Genomic DNA, 15,312 nt, shown 5'->3' on the forward strand with positions numbered 1-15,312 from the left:
TCTAAGAATTAGAATATTGAATCTTGAAAATAATCATTTCTATCAGAATTTGATGTAAATACTATGCAACAGGCTATTTCCAGCTTGTATTTGCAATGAAGTTTAGGTACCTAGAGGTTTTTTTTTGAAATTAAAAAAGTCATTTCATTTGAAAAAATTGTGGAGCATAGATAGACAAGTTGCCATTAATAAATCCATTAGTATATGTGTATTTTGATGGCTATACAAATGGAATGTTAAAATTCTGTTAGATTTCCGTTGCTATTTTGAGAATTTGTGATGGGAGTACAGATGCATATACTAGTAGAATTTGGCACAAAAACCTGTGACCCAAGAACCTATGTTCTAGTTTTGCTTTTCTCTTTGAGTTTTGTCCTCCCTCCCTTTCTTTCTTTAGCTCTCCCTAACGTCAGAGTACCTCTTTCCCCCTCACACCCATCACTCTTTCCTAAACTCTTCCTCTTATCTTTGTTAGAGAACTTTGCAAAGAAGAAGGAAGGATATTGGATCTTAGAGCTTGGCAAAGAAGAGTTTCAAACTTCGATTCCCCTTCCGCCTCCATATTTCCCACTCCAAATATGTTCAGTACTCATCCTGTGTTTGTTTCTAAACATTGTTCACTTTCCATTAATTAGTATTTATGTCTTGGATTGAGTATTTTGTGAATTTTGTGAGGTTTTTCCATGGTTTCTTGACAAGGGAGGATGTTGGTTTTGTAGAGGAAATTATGTCCAATTCTTTCATGGCCTTGCCTTCTCTTTTCATACAGCTTAGCTAGTCTAACAACTCCGCTTCTTTTCTTTTTTAATGCTTTTCTTTTCTTCTCCTTTCAGGAAAATTTAAAAGAACAAGATTGAGAAAGAGGGATGGAAGAGAAAAAGAGAGAGATGTAGAAAGAGGGAGCTTGCTTACCTCTGATCTCATCTTTTGGAGCTCCCCTCCTCTTCTCTTTTCATGCAAGAATTAAAGAAAAATTGAGAATGCAAGAAAAAGTTTGAAGAAGAAGAATAGAAGTGAGATAAAGATGGAGAAAGAGGGATATTGCTTACCCAAGGATTTAGTAATTACGTGAATTTTCTTGTGACTACATGTCATGATGACCTATTTCACACATTCACGGTTACAATCACGACTTTGCACTAGTAGGTGGCCTTGACCTGGAAACTGGATACATACCAGCAGTAAGAGTAATACTATCGGTGATATCTAGCTACCGACAGTAGTGATAATAGTACCGCTGGTAAAATAACACATTATTACTGGCGGTAACTGTGACCATATTGCCAGTACTTTTATTACCATCGGTAGTTGAAGTATAACTGCCAGTAGCAGTAGTACAACTGGCGGTATCGATACTTTTACCGCCAGTGTTACTACTGCTACCTGCGATTATACTTGAACTATGGCGATAGTACTACCGCCTGAAAATATATGCTAATTGCCGGTGTCATTGTCCACTAAAACTGGATTGAGAAGAGGTAAAAATCCTCCTCTCTCCATCTCTTAGCTAAGGGGCTTGGTCCAGGAAGTGGTTCCTGGTCCCACATCTTGAATAGGACAGGGGGCTAGTTGGGACCACGACCTGGTACTAGGTTTCCTTGGCCCTCAACTTAAAGGGGGGGGGTTTTCAAAATTTTTACGAAATTATGTTGCATTTTTTGCATGCATGCATTAAAATGATTTTTTAAACGAAATTATCTTGCACGCATTAAAAGCAAATTTTTTATGAAATTATCTTGCATTTCATGCATGCATGCATTGAAAGAATCATTTCTTACATGCGTGCACACTAAAGAATCATTTCTTACATGCGTGCACACTGCATTTCATGTAATTAAAAAAATTGCATTGAAATCATTTGCATGCATGCATTGAAATCATCTGCATTTGCATTTCATGCATGCATAGGGTGGGGGTTATTGTTAGATGCCTGCTTGCTCACTATTGTGTGGCAACTGCAGATATTTTGCTAGTGTCACGGGAGAAAGCTTTCCACACACACACACACAATAAGATCTAATTGCAAGCGTGGCCTCAACCGCCTGCACTATGAAAAAAGTAAGGGCGAGCGCAAGAGAGTGATGAGGAGCATTGAAGATGCCTTTTTTATTAGGGTGTGCAGCATGGAGGAGAGAGATGGAATCAACCGTATCTAGTTTATAGGGAGTTAGCACTATGAAGAGGAGGATTCTTGGTGATGCTAAGACCTGTTTGCAGTCTGAAGGTTAGGATGACCTTGCGAGCTGGGTGCAGTGCGAGACAGATGCCATGCTTTGGGTTGATAGCTTTATTGGGAATGCAGAGACCCACTTCAACAAAGCATGCAATGTAGACCCTACTCTTGCACAAGAGTTTGATGTCTTCAAATTGACACAATGGACGAGTGTGTGGGCCAAGCAGAAGAGTAAGGTCATTGCGTCAGATCACCGTGTCATAGTGGCTAAGAGCTGGGAAAAGAAGGCTGCAGTAGCTTATGGGTGAGCTACGTCCTTGGCTGCAGGAGAAGAAGAGCAGCCAACCTCTACACCCTCTCAACCATTGAGAGGTGATGAGGTTCAAAGGGCACAACACCTGGCTAGTAACATAGACAGAGTATCATTCTTGGCCTATGTCACAGAGAGGGAGCTCCATGTAGGCGAGAAAATTGCGGCGCAGGATCCTATGGCATTGTTTTTAAAGTGCGGTTGGTAGGAGCTACAGGGTTGCCATATCACATGGAATATGCCGAAAAGAAGTACAAGGGCAATATTGGGACCCGTACATGAGAAGCAAGGAGAGAACAACTCATGCAAATTTTACACCCAATCGTTGTACGTGTGATTGCAGCAACCTGAGAAGAGCCAATGTGGACCATCACACCTTACTTTAATGGCGGTAGCTTGTTGCAGTTTCTTCAGATTCTGCTAATGGACTAGGGGAGGTTCACACACTACTTCCACCATGTTCTAAGAGGAGGAGCGTATCTGATGGCCACAGCAAGCGGGGAAGTCCCATCTACATTGGAGAAGGAAGATATTTCTCAAATTAATTTCTTTTGTGAGAATGTCCTCCATATCATCCATGCACTTGTGGATGGTTTGGCAAGACTGCAAGCAGGAAGGTGGATGCACACAGACTTGCACCCAGGCAACATCTTATTGGATTTTGTTGGAAAGCCTAGATGTCAAGTAGGTTGTCAAGTAGGCATCATAGATTGGAGGATGGCCATGGACTTCTTGGAGAGTCGAAAGGCATTCAAGAATATGAAGAAGAAGTCTTTGGAGACAGATGCTGAATTTGCTGAGAGAGTTCACAGGAAAGAGGAAGAGCATGGGTGAAAAAAGTGACTTGCACCTGAGCTACAAGAAGTAGCCTTAAGAGGTAGATATACATGCCATGATGATACCTATGCATTGGGATGGATCATTGTTGAGATGATTCAATGTTTTGAAGATGCCTGGGGTTACATTGAGAATGATCGAAAAATGCCTCCCTCTCATGTTGTTAATGCCATTAAACGTCATGCACATGAACAAATGATGTATCGGCGCATTGCCGATCATAGAAAGCCACCTGTAGAGACTAGTGATATGCTAAAGAGAGTGGAATGTGAGGGAGAATTGGTTATGAGGCCTATGGAAGAGATGTCTCTTGCCCTGAGGCTTGCAACATAAGCCACATTTTTTGCCTTGTAATATTTTTAGGACACCATGTGTCTGTCAAACTTATTGTAATAAACTTCTTGTTCAAAAATAAAATTATTGGCCTTGAAAGAATTTATAATTAAAAAAAGATGTCATTTATGTTGTGGATGTACAACCTTTTATATTTTGTAAACATTGCAACATTTGAAAGCATTCATTCAAGATTGCAACATGTATATTTTGCATGGCATTTGTAACATCTTTATCTTTCATCAAGCATATTGTACGTGACATTTGCATCTTGTGTCCTATCTCACACAAGATGAACTCACAAATATTGATTTTGATGCATGCAGACTTTGCATACTACACTCAGGGCATTTATCTATACTGAGCTATCTGAACTACAATATCTGCACTACACTTTTGCAAAATGTCATAAGAGGATACTCCTCCTTCACACAGGGAGGAGGAAGTCTCTAGAAGTGTAGGCAAGCATCCATTGACACAAGGGGAGGTTGAAGAGGAGGCACGATGTGCCGAGCATCAACGGTTACAATTCGAGTGACTACACAGGGTTGCTAATGTAGTGCTCGAGCATGTGCCAAAGACTATTGTGCGTACATCTGTGTACGCTCAACTTGGAGGTCTGTATGTTTAATAATTCAAATTTTGTTTAAAGGTATTGCCAATAAGTATTTGAATAGCAATCGACACCATGGGCATTGGTTTTGCAGCCATGCAATGGAAAGAAGTACACAAGATGGTCTCCAAACAAGAGCTCCAAGCAATCTGGCCCTTAGAGGCAGATGAAGAGGCAGGCTCAGGCAGTCAGACGAGGAGACACAGAAGAATAGAGGAAGATGGAAGCACCCAAACCCAAGCTTTAGACTAGCACAGGAGGTGGAAGATAAGCAATTGTCGAGACGAACGGATTCGAAAAAATGCCAAGGAAATCTACATCGAGGTATATGGAAAGCCCCCACACCATAATGAAGTGGCGATGTACTTCGCCAAATTCTTGTACGTGCACTTCATTAAGGCTATACATGTGGACTTCTCCTCGTACAAGGACAAGCATACGCGTGGTTGTACAAAAGTGACGATCACCCAATCCAATTGTCTATGGCATTGGAGGGTGTGCGTGGCCCACTGGAGCAACAAGTGGTGCAACTTCACGAAGAGAATGTGGCCTGGTTTGAGTAGGTCCAATGCCTAGAGACTGAAAGACCGTGAACTGAGCCAAAGTTGTACAATGAGAACATTTCTCTATGTGCCTAATTGAAGAGCTTGGAGGACCTCAACACGCGGTTGCGACAAGAGGCCCACGAAGCACGTGCAACACTAATCGAAGATGCAAGCGTGGAGGTGCGGTTAGCTATTTGTCGCCATCCATCGTCACAACCATATGCCATGGAACCCCTTCCCTCCGATAGCCCAAACAATTGCTTGTGCCTAATATGCCAATGCTTGTTTGATAATTGTACTGGCTATTACTCTTTGCCTTGCGGCCACAAATTTCATCTTTATTGTTTTGTAGATTACTTGCCAACTAGGTCAATTTGTCCACTTTGTAAAGCCCAACTATCAATGGCATTGTACATGGTGTTCAGTTGTGTCCAAGACCATGTATACAATGTCTTTATTATGAAAATATATGCCTTTGTTTTACGTTCATTGAAGTTATATGATGGTGTACTATATGATGTGGTAGGATTCATATATTTAACTGCTTAGTTATTAATTTAAATGCATCCAATGTTCCTATGCAGTTGAAAAATCCATCACATGCAATCCTAACGTCATCAATTGGAATAGTGTCAATGTATTATTTCATAATAAATAATTTAAGGAAAGCTTTGGTTAATTGTTGAAAATAAATAATCTAATTGCATAAAGGAAAGCTATGGTTATTTCATAATAAATAATTTAAGGAGGCTATGGTTGCATCAATTGGAATTTGGAATGTAAAACACTATGCAATCTTATATAAAGTAAACTTTAAACTTTAATAATTATAAACTATTAAAGTAAACTTTAAAAGCATTTTCTATTTGCCATTGAAATATAATTATATGCACTTTCATCACAAGCGCTCTCTCCATCTCTTTCTCTCATAAAAAATATTATTTCCTTCATCTTCATCAGATTCATCCTCCTCATTCCTATCTTCCTCGGATGTTGCACCATCAGTCCCAGTTTCATCCTCTTCTTGGGGTTCTGGAATCTGTAAAATGATGGGATTGCTTCAGGTTGTATAGCATCTGGCGGGGTATCGTAGGTCCATTTTGGAACTTTCTCCTCATATCCCCAATCCCCTAATGTTTCTAGGATTTTATGATTGGCATAGATGTACACTAACTTCTCAGCTCGATCCTCTAGAAGTCTATTTCGTAAAGTACTGTGAATGTACTTGTAATGACTCCAGTTTCTTTTTGAGCCCAAGTTTGAGCATGTCTGAGAAAGAACCCTCATTGCAATCAGGCATAGAAGCTCACACGTGCCACCATTCATCATCCACCATTTCCAAGCAGATGTAGTTGCTGCCAGTGCGTGAACATCGCTCAATGTAAACAACCCCTCCTTGCATCGATACTTGGCTAACTCGTTACAACACTTTGCAAACTCATTGTTGTGGGGATAATATTGTCACATGACCACGTTATGAAAGTCATGCATAACAATTGGGATCTCTTCGGGCTTCATATTCCACCACTTGGGGTCTAAAAGGTACCCAACATTATGCAATGGATTATGAGCTTGCTCCCATCGCAACCTAAACAATTGCCACAATTCTTTGTATTTTGTAGCATTAAATGGTCTTCTCTCATTCTCTTGGCCCAGGCGAGCAGGGGGGTTTCTCGCAAATAAGAGCTTGCTCAATACTCCAAAAGTGCATCCATGATTTTTCGATTGTTGCAAACTTTGAGTCGAATGCCCTAAGCGCATATAAAATAGGTTTCATAGCATTGGTGGCATCCTCAAACCATTTCCATAATGCAAGGGATCCCAATGTTTCTTTCAGGTCATGCATTTTCTCCTTTGTTGACCTATTGATCAACTATGACATCCATCGTTCAAATGCATCACAATGAAATGTCTCTATAAGAAAACTCCTATTTTTCACCAGAGATTGCAAAGTGTAGAAGTACATGGCAAATCTTGTGGTTGCTGGCAATTGCAACATGGTAGAACCATCATGAGACATAAAGATTGCTTCGAGATGTTGCTTCGATCGTACTAACTTGATGATGTCTTGAGCCTCACAAACAGTATCTTTGAACCATGACACTTTTTATACCAATCTTTCAATGCAAGATTTAAAGTATGTGTACAACACGCAGATGGATATAAATTGGTATACTCCCTTTGCAATATACTTCCCACCTTTTTACAACTCTTGGCATTATCCATGACAACTTGAACAACCTTTTCAGGGCCTAACTCTCTTATAACCTTGGATAACACACTAGCCATATATGTCCCCGACTTCTTTACATGTGAGGCATCAATCGATGTGTGGAAGGCCTCCCCATGTGGCTATATAACCATCACATTCAATAAAACATGGCGTTTTATGCTTGTCCACCCATCTGAGACAATTGTGCATTTGGTGTTATGTAGTTGCTCGAAAATGGTACGATTTATGTGCTCTTTCTCTTCTGCATATGCCTTATCTAACAATGACGTACACAATGTGTGGTAAGAAGGCGGCTTGAAGCCTGGCCCATAGTTAGCAATGCAATTCCATGCCCCTCTCATATCATCGTTATTTGACCATAGTCAGTGGATATCCTGATTGGCAAGATTGATCTACCAAGTACATATTGTGCATTCTCCAAGTTTTGAACTCGGATGCTCTCAACTATCGTGGGTTGGCCTTAAGTTAAGAGTAGCAGTTGCCGATCTAGCTTCACGAGCCATAGGTGGTGATCTACCTTTCATGCTAGTATCCACATATTGAGTTTTGGCATGGGAGCCTGCAACACTAGTACTTCCATCACCGTGTATGCTTACAAACTCTACTCCACTTATACCTTGACTTTCCCAAATTGATCTTCTTCATACTTTTCCAGAAGCTTGCATCTTCTCTGTCAAGGTGCAAGGTGCTACAGCAGCTCCTGGGGTTGCACAATGCTGAATGCTCTTTCTTGAGTCACCAAGCAAGTGGCCCCTTATGCGAGGTGCTCCCCCAGATTTTTGTATTCCACAATACTTGCATTTCCACTCAACGTAGTCATGAATATTAATAACAAAGTCCCACTCTGGACCATGTGACTTACGTTTTCCCCCTGTGCACGTGGAACAACTCTTTGAGAGGATTGTGACACCCGCATAAACGCTCTCCCTGTATCTTAGTTAACAACCTCACAGGGTGGATCAAGCATTGGGGTAGTGCCCATTTTAGCAATGAGATCCTCTTCTGCAACTCCTTCTTCAACCCAGGGAACATTTTCAAGCATATCAATACTGGCATGGGCACCTGCTCAAGTCATTGCCATCTCGTCTCCCCCTTCTCTCCATACCTAAGGCCCTTACCTTAAGAGTCAAGATTGCTCACTAACAATCTCATTCATTGGCACTCATGATCGTGGTCCGCAAGTTCCCCAAAACGTAAGGAGTTGGAGTATAGACCACCCTCAAGAACACACAACAAACACTCGCATCCACTAGCCCTCGTGTTCATGGTCTATAGTTTCTCCAAGACGCAAGGAATCGGAGGAGCAATCTACACCCATAGGTATAATGAATGCTGACTCACTCTAACCCACTTAACCTTACAACTATTCAAATCCAAATCGTGGTTCACTTTCTTTCCCAACTTATCGGGATATGAACCACAACTGGATTGAATAACGAGCCTCTATCGCCATTTCCACCGATATATAGCCTTGGGGCACGTGAGAAACTGGGAATCTGCACCCCACAGCACCGTCGGTACCCAAGACACTACTGGCGATAGAACTAATATTCCTGACGGTAATATATATATACCGTCGGGATAATTAATATTACCATCGGGAATATTAGTTCTATCGCCGGTAGTGTCTTGGGTACCGGCGGTACATTTATCCGATTTATCAGTGATTTTTTCCGATAACCTACATGATCACATTGTTTTGACGCTACTTGGAAGAGTAATTAATGAACGTTAATGACCCATTAACGCAAATGTGAAAACGTGATCATAATCCTTGCTAAGCACGTTTCCTTTGAACAATTTGTGGCTTCCTTGCTCCTGCTTTCTCTTATGCTCCTCCCTTCTTCTTTGTATAGCTCCTCTGTATAGATACTTCTCAAATTATAGGTAGTATCTCTTTATTGTGTAGAGTATGAGAACTTTTGGTGTTCCTTATAATTAATCTTGTAGCCTTATAATTCATGTCCCTTTGACCCTTGCATCATATGTTAGTACTTGACGTTTTTGACGGAGCTTTTGTAATGCATCTTGCAATATATATTCATGCCCTCCAAGACTTTGTTTTACTCTTATTAGAATTATGGTGGGGTATAATAAGGGGAAGAAAATCCCCATTCTGCCCTACCAATATAAGTTTTTAAAGATTATACAACATTGATGTTTGCATTGCTACTCAAAGCATATAATGACAACTATATTGGAAGTTTTGTACCAATGGATATAATGATCAATATACTAATGCTTTGACACTTGGAAAAATTATATTGATGCTTCCACTCTAAGGAAAGTTACTCTTATTTCCAAATTCCATTGCAATTTGTAACAATAACCACCCAATACATATACTAATGGTTCTGTATCCATGCAAAGATGTTTCAGGATTGAAAGCCTTTCCTTCATCAAGTGGATGCCCAACCCAAGCTCCAAGATTCCATGTTGGAAAAAAGTAAGGAAGAAATCATGAGGCATGGCATAATTTAGTTCATGGCCAAACAATGGGAGGGTAAGAATGACTAACAAGGCATGAGGAAGAAGATCAGAGACACACTCAAGATTTTAAAGGGTGAATTCCTTTTTGATTATATAGGACTATAATTATAGTGGCAATTGGAGAGGCACTGTACATTCTACCTCTAAGAAAATAAAGGTAGTTAAAGGCACTAATGGACTATAGGCAACTAAGTAGCTCACATGACAAAGGGAATCTTGGACGAGATAGGCAATATAAGAGATCGCATTATATAGAGCAATGAAAGGGAGATGGAAAATGGTTTAGATTTGTTTCTCTAACTTCAAGTAAGAAATGGACCAAACTCATGTTGAGAGTGCTTTACAATTTTTGAAAATGAGACTTAGATTTACTGTCTACTTGTACCTTTTAATATTGACATACAAATGGTTATCATCTTCTCTAATGGTATGATTGTGTGTGTGTGTGTGTGTGTATATATATATATATATATATGTGCATGCATGCACACACACACACAACACGCATACCCACATGCACACGCACACACGCACGCACACACACTTTTTTTGTGTGGAATCTTTGAGTCATTATATTACAAAAAAAAGTGCATGCGCACACACACAAACACACACACACACACACACACACACACACACACACACACACACACACACACACACACACACACACACACACACACACACACACACACACACACACACACACACACACACACACACACACACACACACACACACACACATACATACATACATACATACATACATACATACATATATATATATATATATATATATATATATATAGAGGAATGTGTCATAGTCGATAAAGGTTCAAGAAAAATATTGATGGCACAATTTCATTATTATACTTCCAACTTAAACCTTCTCTAGACCAAACCTAGATGCTTAAGTAGGTTAATGATTGTGGTCATACTTGAATGAATCTAATTACAGGTAGAAAATTGACTTCCCCCCTAGGCCAACATATAACCCCCTAATGTATGAATGAGAATGGGTTCTTTAAAAGAATCACCTCCCATGCACCCTCCCTTCCCCCTCGCTCGCAACCCCTCGGCTTGTTTTGAGGAGATCGTGCATATTTTTCATGAGAATCATTAAGTTGTGTTGGGCCTTGAGCTTCAACACATGGAACATTAGCATGGATCTAGGAAAAAGTTGCTATCTTGGATTTTTCTAGATGATAACATCAATCACGATTTATAGCATATATTATAAACACGGAGTCTGAGACCAAAGCCTAGTTGGAGCTTCTAGAAATGGATTAAAGATAACCAAAAACCTTCTTTTGTTGCCTACATTCTTTTTGGTAACAAGTTACAATACAAAAAAAATAGTTAGATAAGATTTGTATTCCAGGGGTGGAGGAAAGCAAACAATAATTTTCTATGGGAGTTATGTGTTGTGGTGAATCATTAATCCTTGGACTCAATCTTCTCTAGGTTTGTAGGTCCAACTAGATGCCTTTGGATGGATCTATGGTGGGAAACACTTTTTTTTTTGCATGAGTTAGTCACCAATATCTTGACACATTGTAGATGGAATGCTGTCATGGATATTTCAGAGTTGGTATATTAATATAATATGTTATGGATATTTTAAAGCTTGGTATACTTATTTATATTAATATAATATGCTAGCAAAAGCTTATGTAGCTCATTCTCGCTCATTCTTAAACTTTTGTAGTGTTGTCGAATGTAATTTTGTTTTGTCTATTGCCTTTCAAACTTTAATAGAACCATGGTGATATTTTAAAATTTCTTGAGTAAAAGTTTCTCATTGTAGGGAATGTTGTAGAATTTATTTTCATGGGAGGATATAAAATCTCACCACTAGTAAAAAAGTTTTAATTGTTGGGGAAAGAGAAATTCATCCATGAAAATTTTGTTAGAGAATCACATCATTAGCATACCAGGGAGTAGCACTTGGGCTTGAGTGCATGGATGTTTTTATACAAGAAATGCTTAAATGCTAATATACACACTAGGTGGCGCGTGGTGCTCACGGAGACCCTTTTGGGATGCCCTTGAACTTGGCATCTTGTTGGCCTTACTTCCATGTAGCTGTAATGCTTACTGTATGGGAGGTTCTTTATAACATCCTAGTGTTTTGTCAGAGTATCGGCCTAGGGATTAGGGAATCTATTGTCTTAGCTCTTGTGCGGGGGAATTTACGCGACTTTAGCTAGGTGGTGAAAGAGTCTTTTGGAGGTGGGGATTCGCTTGTAGTGGAGTGTAGGCTTTGGGCTTAAGCCATTTTCTAAGTTTACCTTGGGCTGACCACCCCTTTTTACAATAAACTCGGCATATTAAAAACAAGGTGAATTAATTCAATGGGCCTGTCCTGTAGGCAATTTTGAATTTAATGTGGTTGATTTTTGGATGTGCAATGGAAAAAGAGGGCGGAAACCTGAGTGTGACAGAGAAAGAATACGAGGATAGTATGGAGGACTCGAGTGAAACTCGAGAAAAGTAAGGTGTTGTGAGGAAAGTATGAAAGACCGGAGTGAAACTCGAGTAGATTGTAAATCCAATTTCATTACTAAGACCTATCCTTCCACTAACAAAAGTTACATATAACCGTTACTATTCATTTTCTTTCAATTTTTAGAAAGACTAGATATTGTATACAACCTTGATCAATTATGACTCCTCATGAAAGGTGACCTCGAGCAATTTCCGTACACGAATTGAAGTTGGCCGGCGTAGAGTGCCTTTTGTGATTGTACACAGGACCTGCCCAGCTGTTTGGAAAGGCCTAATTTATAATCCAAGCAAGCAAACTGGATGCCGTAGTCCTTTCAATATTGTCATCAAGCTTCTTGCAAGTTCTGGAGATTTCAGCCCTCTCCAGTCTTCTGATCAATATATTGATCCTCCTCAATCAACCTCGTTAATTTGCAGCATACATTCACCATTCCTCCCCTCCTCGCAACTGCTTCTCGGTCCGCTTTTTGACCTTAATTTGCCGTCTTCCTGCTTCCCTTCGCTTCCTACTCCTGCAGCTTCGACTTCTAGTCTCCCAGAGCAAACAGACATGAGTGGGATTGCGTCGTTGCATTTGCACCACTATAGCGGTCAACAAGTCAGACAGAACTTGCAAACTGGAGGGTGGAAAGCGGCATCGTTCATTTTGGGTGAGCCCATGATCACCTCTCACCGGAAAGGGCTCTGTGTGTAGATTAATGCTCAGGCACAATTTCTCTTTAGGTCCCAGACAAGGATCAGATCACTAAAGAGAGCCGTTTATTATATTCATTCAGAGCGTTACGTATTTGCCGGTTGAATTCTCCTCGCAACTCCTATGATATTTTGCTTACTTGTCTACGGCCTTTTACTCAATTCTGGCAGCAATGGAGGCGGCTGAGAGATTGGCCTTCTACTCCGTCGCCGGAAATCTAGTCACGTACTTGATCTCGGACCTGTATCAACCTCTACCAAAATCAGTGCATATGGTCACCAACTGGATTGGAGCTGCCTACGTACTCGGTATACCTGGGGCCTTCGTCGCGGACTCCTACTTGGGTCGCTTTCTCACAATTGCGCTCTATTCCATTTGTTATATTGTGGTATGCAATTCGCCTGCAAATTCGTCTTTTGCGAACCGTTTGCTGCTTTCTTTAATTTGAATCGATCGATTTTTTTGCTGGCCTGATTTGGGTTGGCCTTGAGCAGGGCCTGGCTCTCATGACGCTATCAGGGGCAGTTAGATCCTTCCGACCGCCTCCTTGCGATATTAACACGCTCAACTGCAAGCCTGCTTCAAGTCGTCAGCTCGGAATAGTATATGCAGGAATGTATCTAATTGCCATCGGGACAGGGGGCATCAAACCGTGCGTTTCACCTTTTGGAGCTGAGCAATTTGATGAAGCCAATGACAAAGAGAAGCGAACGAAAGCCTCCTTCTTCAATTGGTTCTTCTTTTCGGTTAACATAGGCGCACTGTTTGCTTTCACAGTAGTTATTTACATCCAAAACAACGTCGGATGGGGACTGGGTTTTGGCCTTCCATTGGCTGGAATGGTCATCTCCTTGGTTGCGTTACTCAATGGGATGCCCCGTTACAGACACATGGCTCCCACCGGCAGCCTAGTTACCCGATTTGTTCAAGTTCTCGTTGCAGCGGTTAGAAAACGGAAGGTCAGAGTACCTCGTAGCTGTGCTGACGAAAGTCAGCTGTATGAACTCACAAATAATACTGCTGGTGTTCGTAAGTTACGGCACACGAGAGCGCTAAGGTTTGTATCCCGTCCATTAACGCCTTAACCGCATCGGCAGTAGATGGACACACTGGAATTTCACCCTTGAAAGGTTGATATGCCCAATTTTGTCCATCGAGAGTGAGGAATTGAGATGAATTGTATGTACAGGTTGATTTAATTGCATTGCCGCGCAGGTGCGCAAGTAACGACACAAATCTTTTTTGAGTCGGTCGTGACTTGTGACTGCTTGATCGATCCAATTAAAGCCTATGCTGACATTTCTGTTGTGTACAGTTTCCTCGACAAAGCTGCTGTTTGTTCGAGCTCCGAGAGGGATCACAACAACGCGTGGAAATTATGCACCGTGACGCAGGTGGAAGAATTGAAGCTTTTCATCAGAGTTCTTCCCATCGTCGCTACAACTGTTTTCCTCTGGACTAGCTATTCTCAGTTGGTCACATTCTTCGTGAAGCAGGGCACGACATTAAATCGCAAACTCGGCCCTCATTTCCAAATCCCAGCGGCTTCTCTTCCCGTCTTTTCCGTGGCCAACACTCTCGTCGTCTTGCCGTTATATGACAGCCTCATAGTCCCGTTTGTGCGGAGATATACTGGGGAGGAGTGCGGCTTTAGACCCTTGCAGCGCATGGGTTTTGGCCTCTTTGTTTCGATCCTTTCCATGATGGTGGCTGCCTTGGTGGAGAGAAAGCGGCTTGACGTTATTCGAGAGTATAACTTTCAAGATCAACCCGGGCAAACGATTCCAATGAGCATTTTCTGGCTGGCGCCACAATATTTCCTGGTGGGCTTAGCGGAGATATTCACCTACGTGGGTCAATTAGAGTTTTTCTACGATGAAGTTTCAGACGGAACGAGGAGCCTCAGCACAAGCCTGTCCATAAGCGAGCTGGGTATCGGGAGCTGGTTGAGCTCTCTGCTGGTTACCATAGTCCAGGGCGTAACGGGCAAGGAGAAAGGGTGGATTCTGGATAACATCAATCGAAGCAGAATAGACCTCTTCTACTGGCTGTTGGCGGTGCTGAGTGCGGTGAATTTTCTACTGTTCCTGGTGGCTGCAAGTCTGCATCGCTCCAAGAAGCGGGATCTAGCCACAATCAACGTCGACGAAGGAGTCGACCAGCAAAACGAAGCCGTGGATGAAATACAGCAGCCCAGTGACGAAGTTTGATACAGAGGACTAAATAGCTATATCTTTAGTTGTGATCTTTATCTTTCCATTGAATTTAATGGTCATCAGTTATCAGTTATGCTATTAATGCTTTCCATTCCATGAGGAATAGACATCGGGTTGGCAAATTCAAGATTGACAACACTACCAAGTGGCGAGAATAGGAGTCTACTTATGATATTAATGCTTTCCATTCCATGAGGAATAGACATCGGGTTGGCAAATTCAAGATTACCAAGTGGTGAGAATAGGAGAGTCTATTGACTCTAGTCTCTAGAGTGTGTCTTGTAGCTAAATATGTAAATGAGTCATCTCATTCAAGATTACCAAGTGGTGAGAATAGGAGAGTCTACTGACTCTAGTC

The 15,312-nt window shown here is 41.2% G+C and overlaps 1 protein-coding gene across 1 annotated transcript; it reads left to right on the forward strand.

The window, feature by feature from the left end:
- The first annotated feature begins 11,946 nt into the window (after positions 1 to 11,946).
- LOC147880094 (protein NRT1/ PTR FAMILY 8.2-like) lies at positions 11,947 to 14,948 on the forward strand. The gene is made up of 5 exons (XM_087371657.1): positions 11,947 to 12,029; positions 12,291 to 12,694; positions 12,909 to 13,126; positions 13,233 to 13,795; positions 14,054 to 14,948. Exons 1-5 carry the CDS (start codon positions 11,947 to 11,949, stop codon positions 14,946 to 14,948), a joined length of 2,163 nt encoding a protein of 720 aa, XP_087227783.1.
- Positions 14,949 to 15,312: the final 364 nt, after the last annotated feature.

The sequence above is a fragment of the Dipteris shenzhenensis genome, chromosome 33 (genome assembly GCF_047967505.1).
Source record: "Dipteris shenzhenensis isolate YYH24624 ecotype China chromosome 33, Dip_SZ_1.0, whole genome shotgun sequence".
Taxonomy (NCBI): Eukaryota; Viridiplantae; Streptophyta; class Polypodiopsida; order Gleicheniales; family Dipteridaceae; genus Dipteris; species Dipteris shenzhenensis.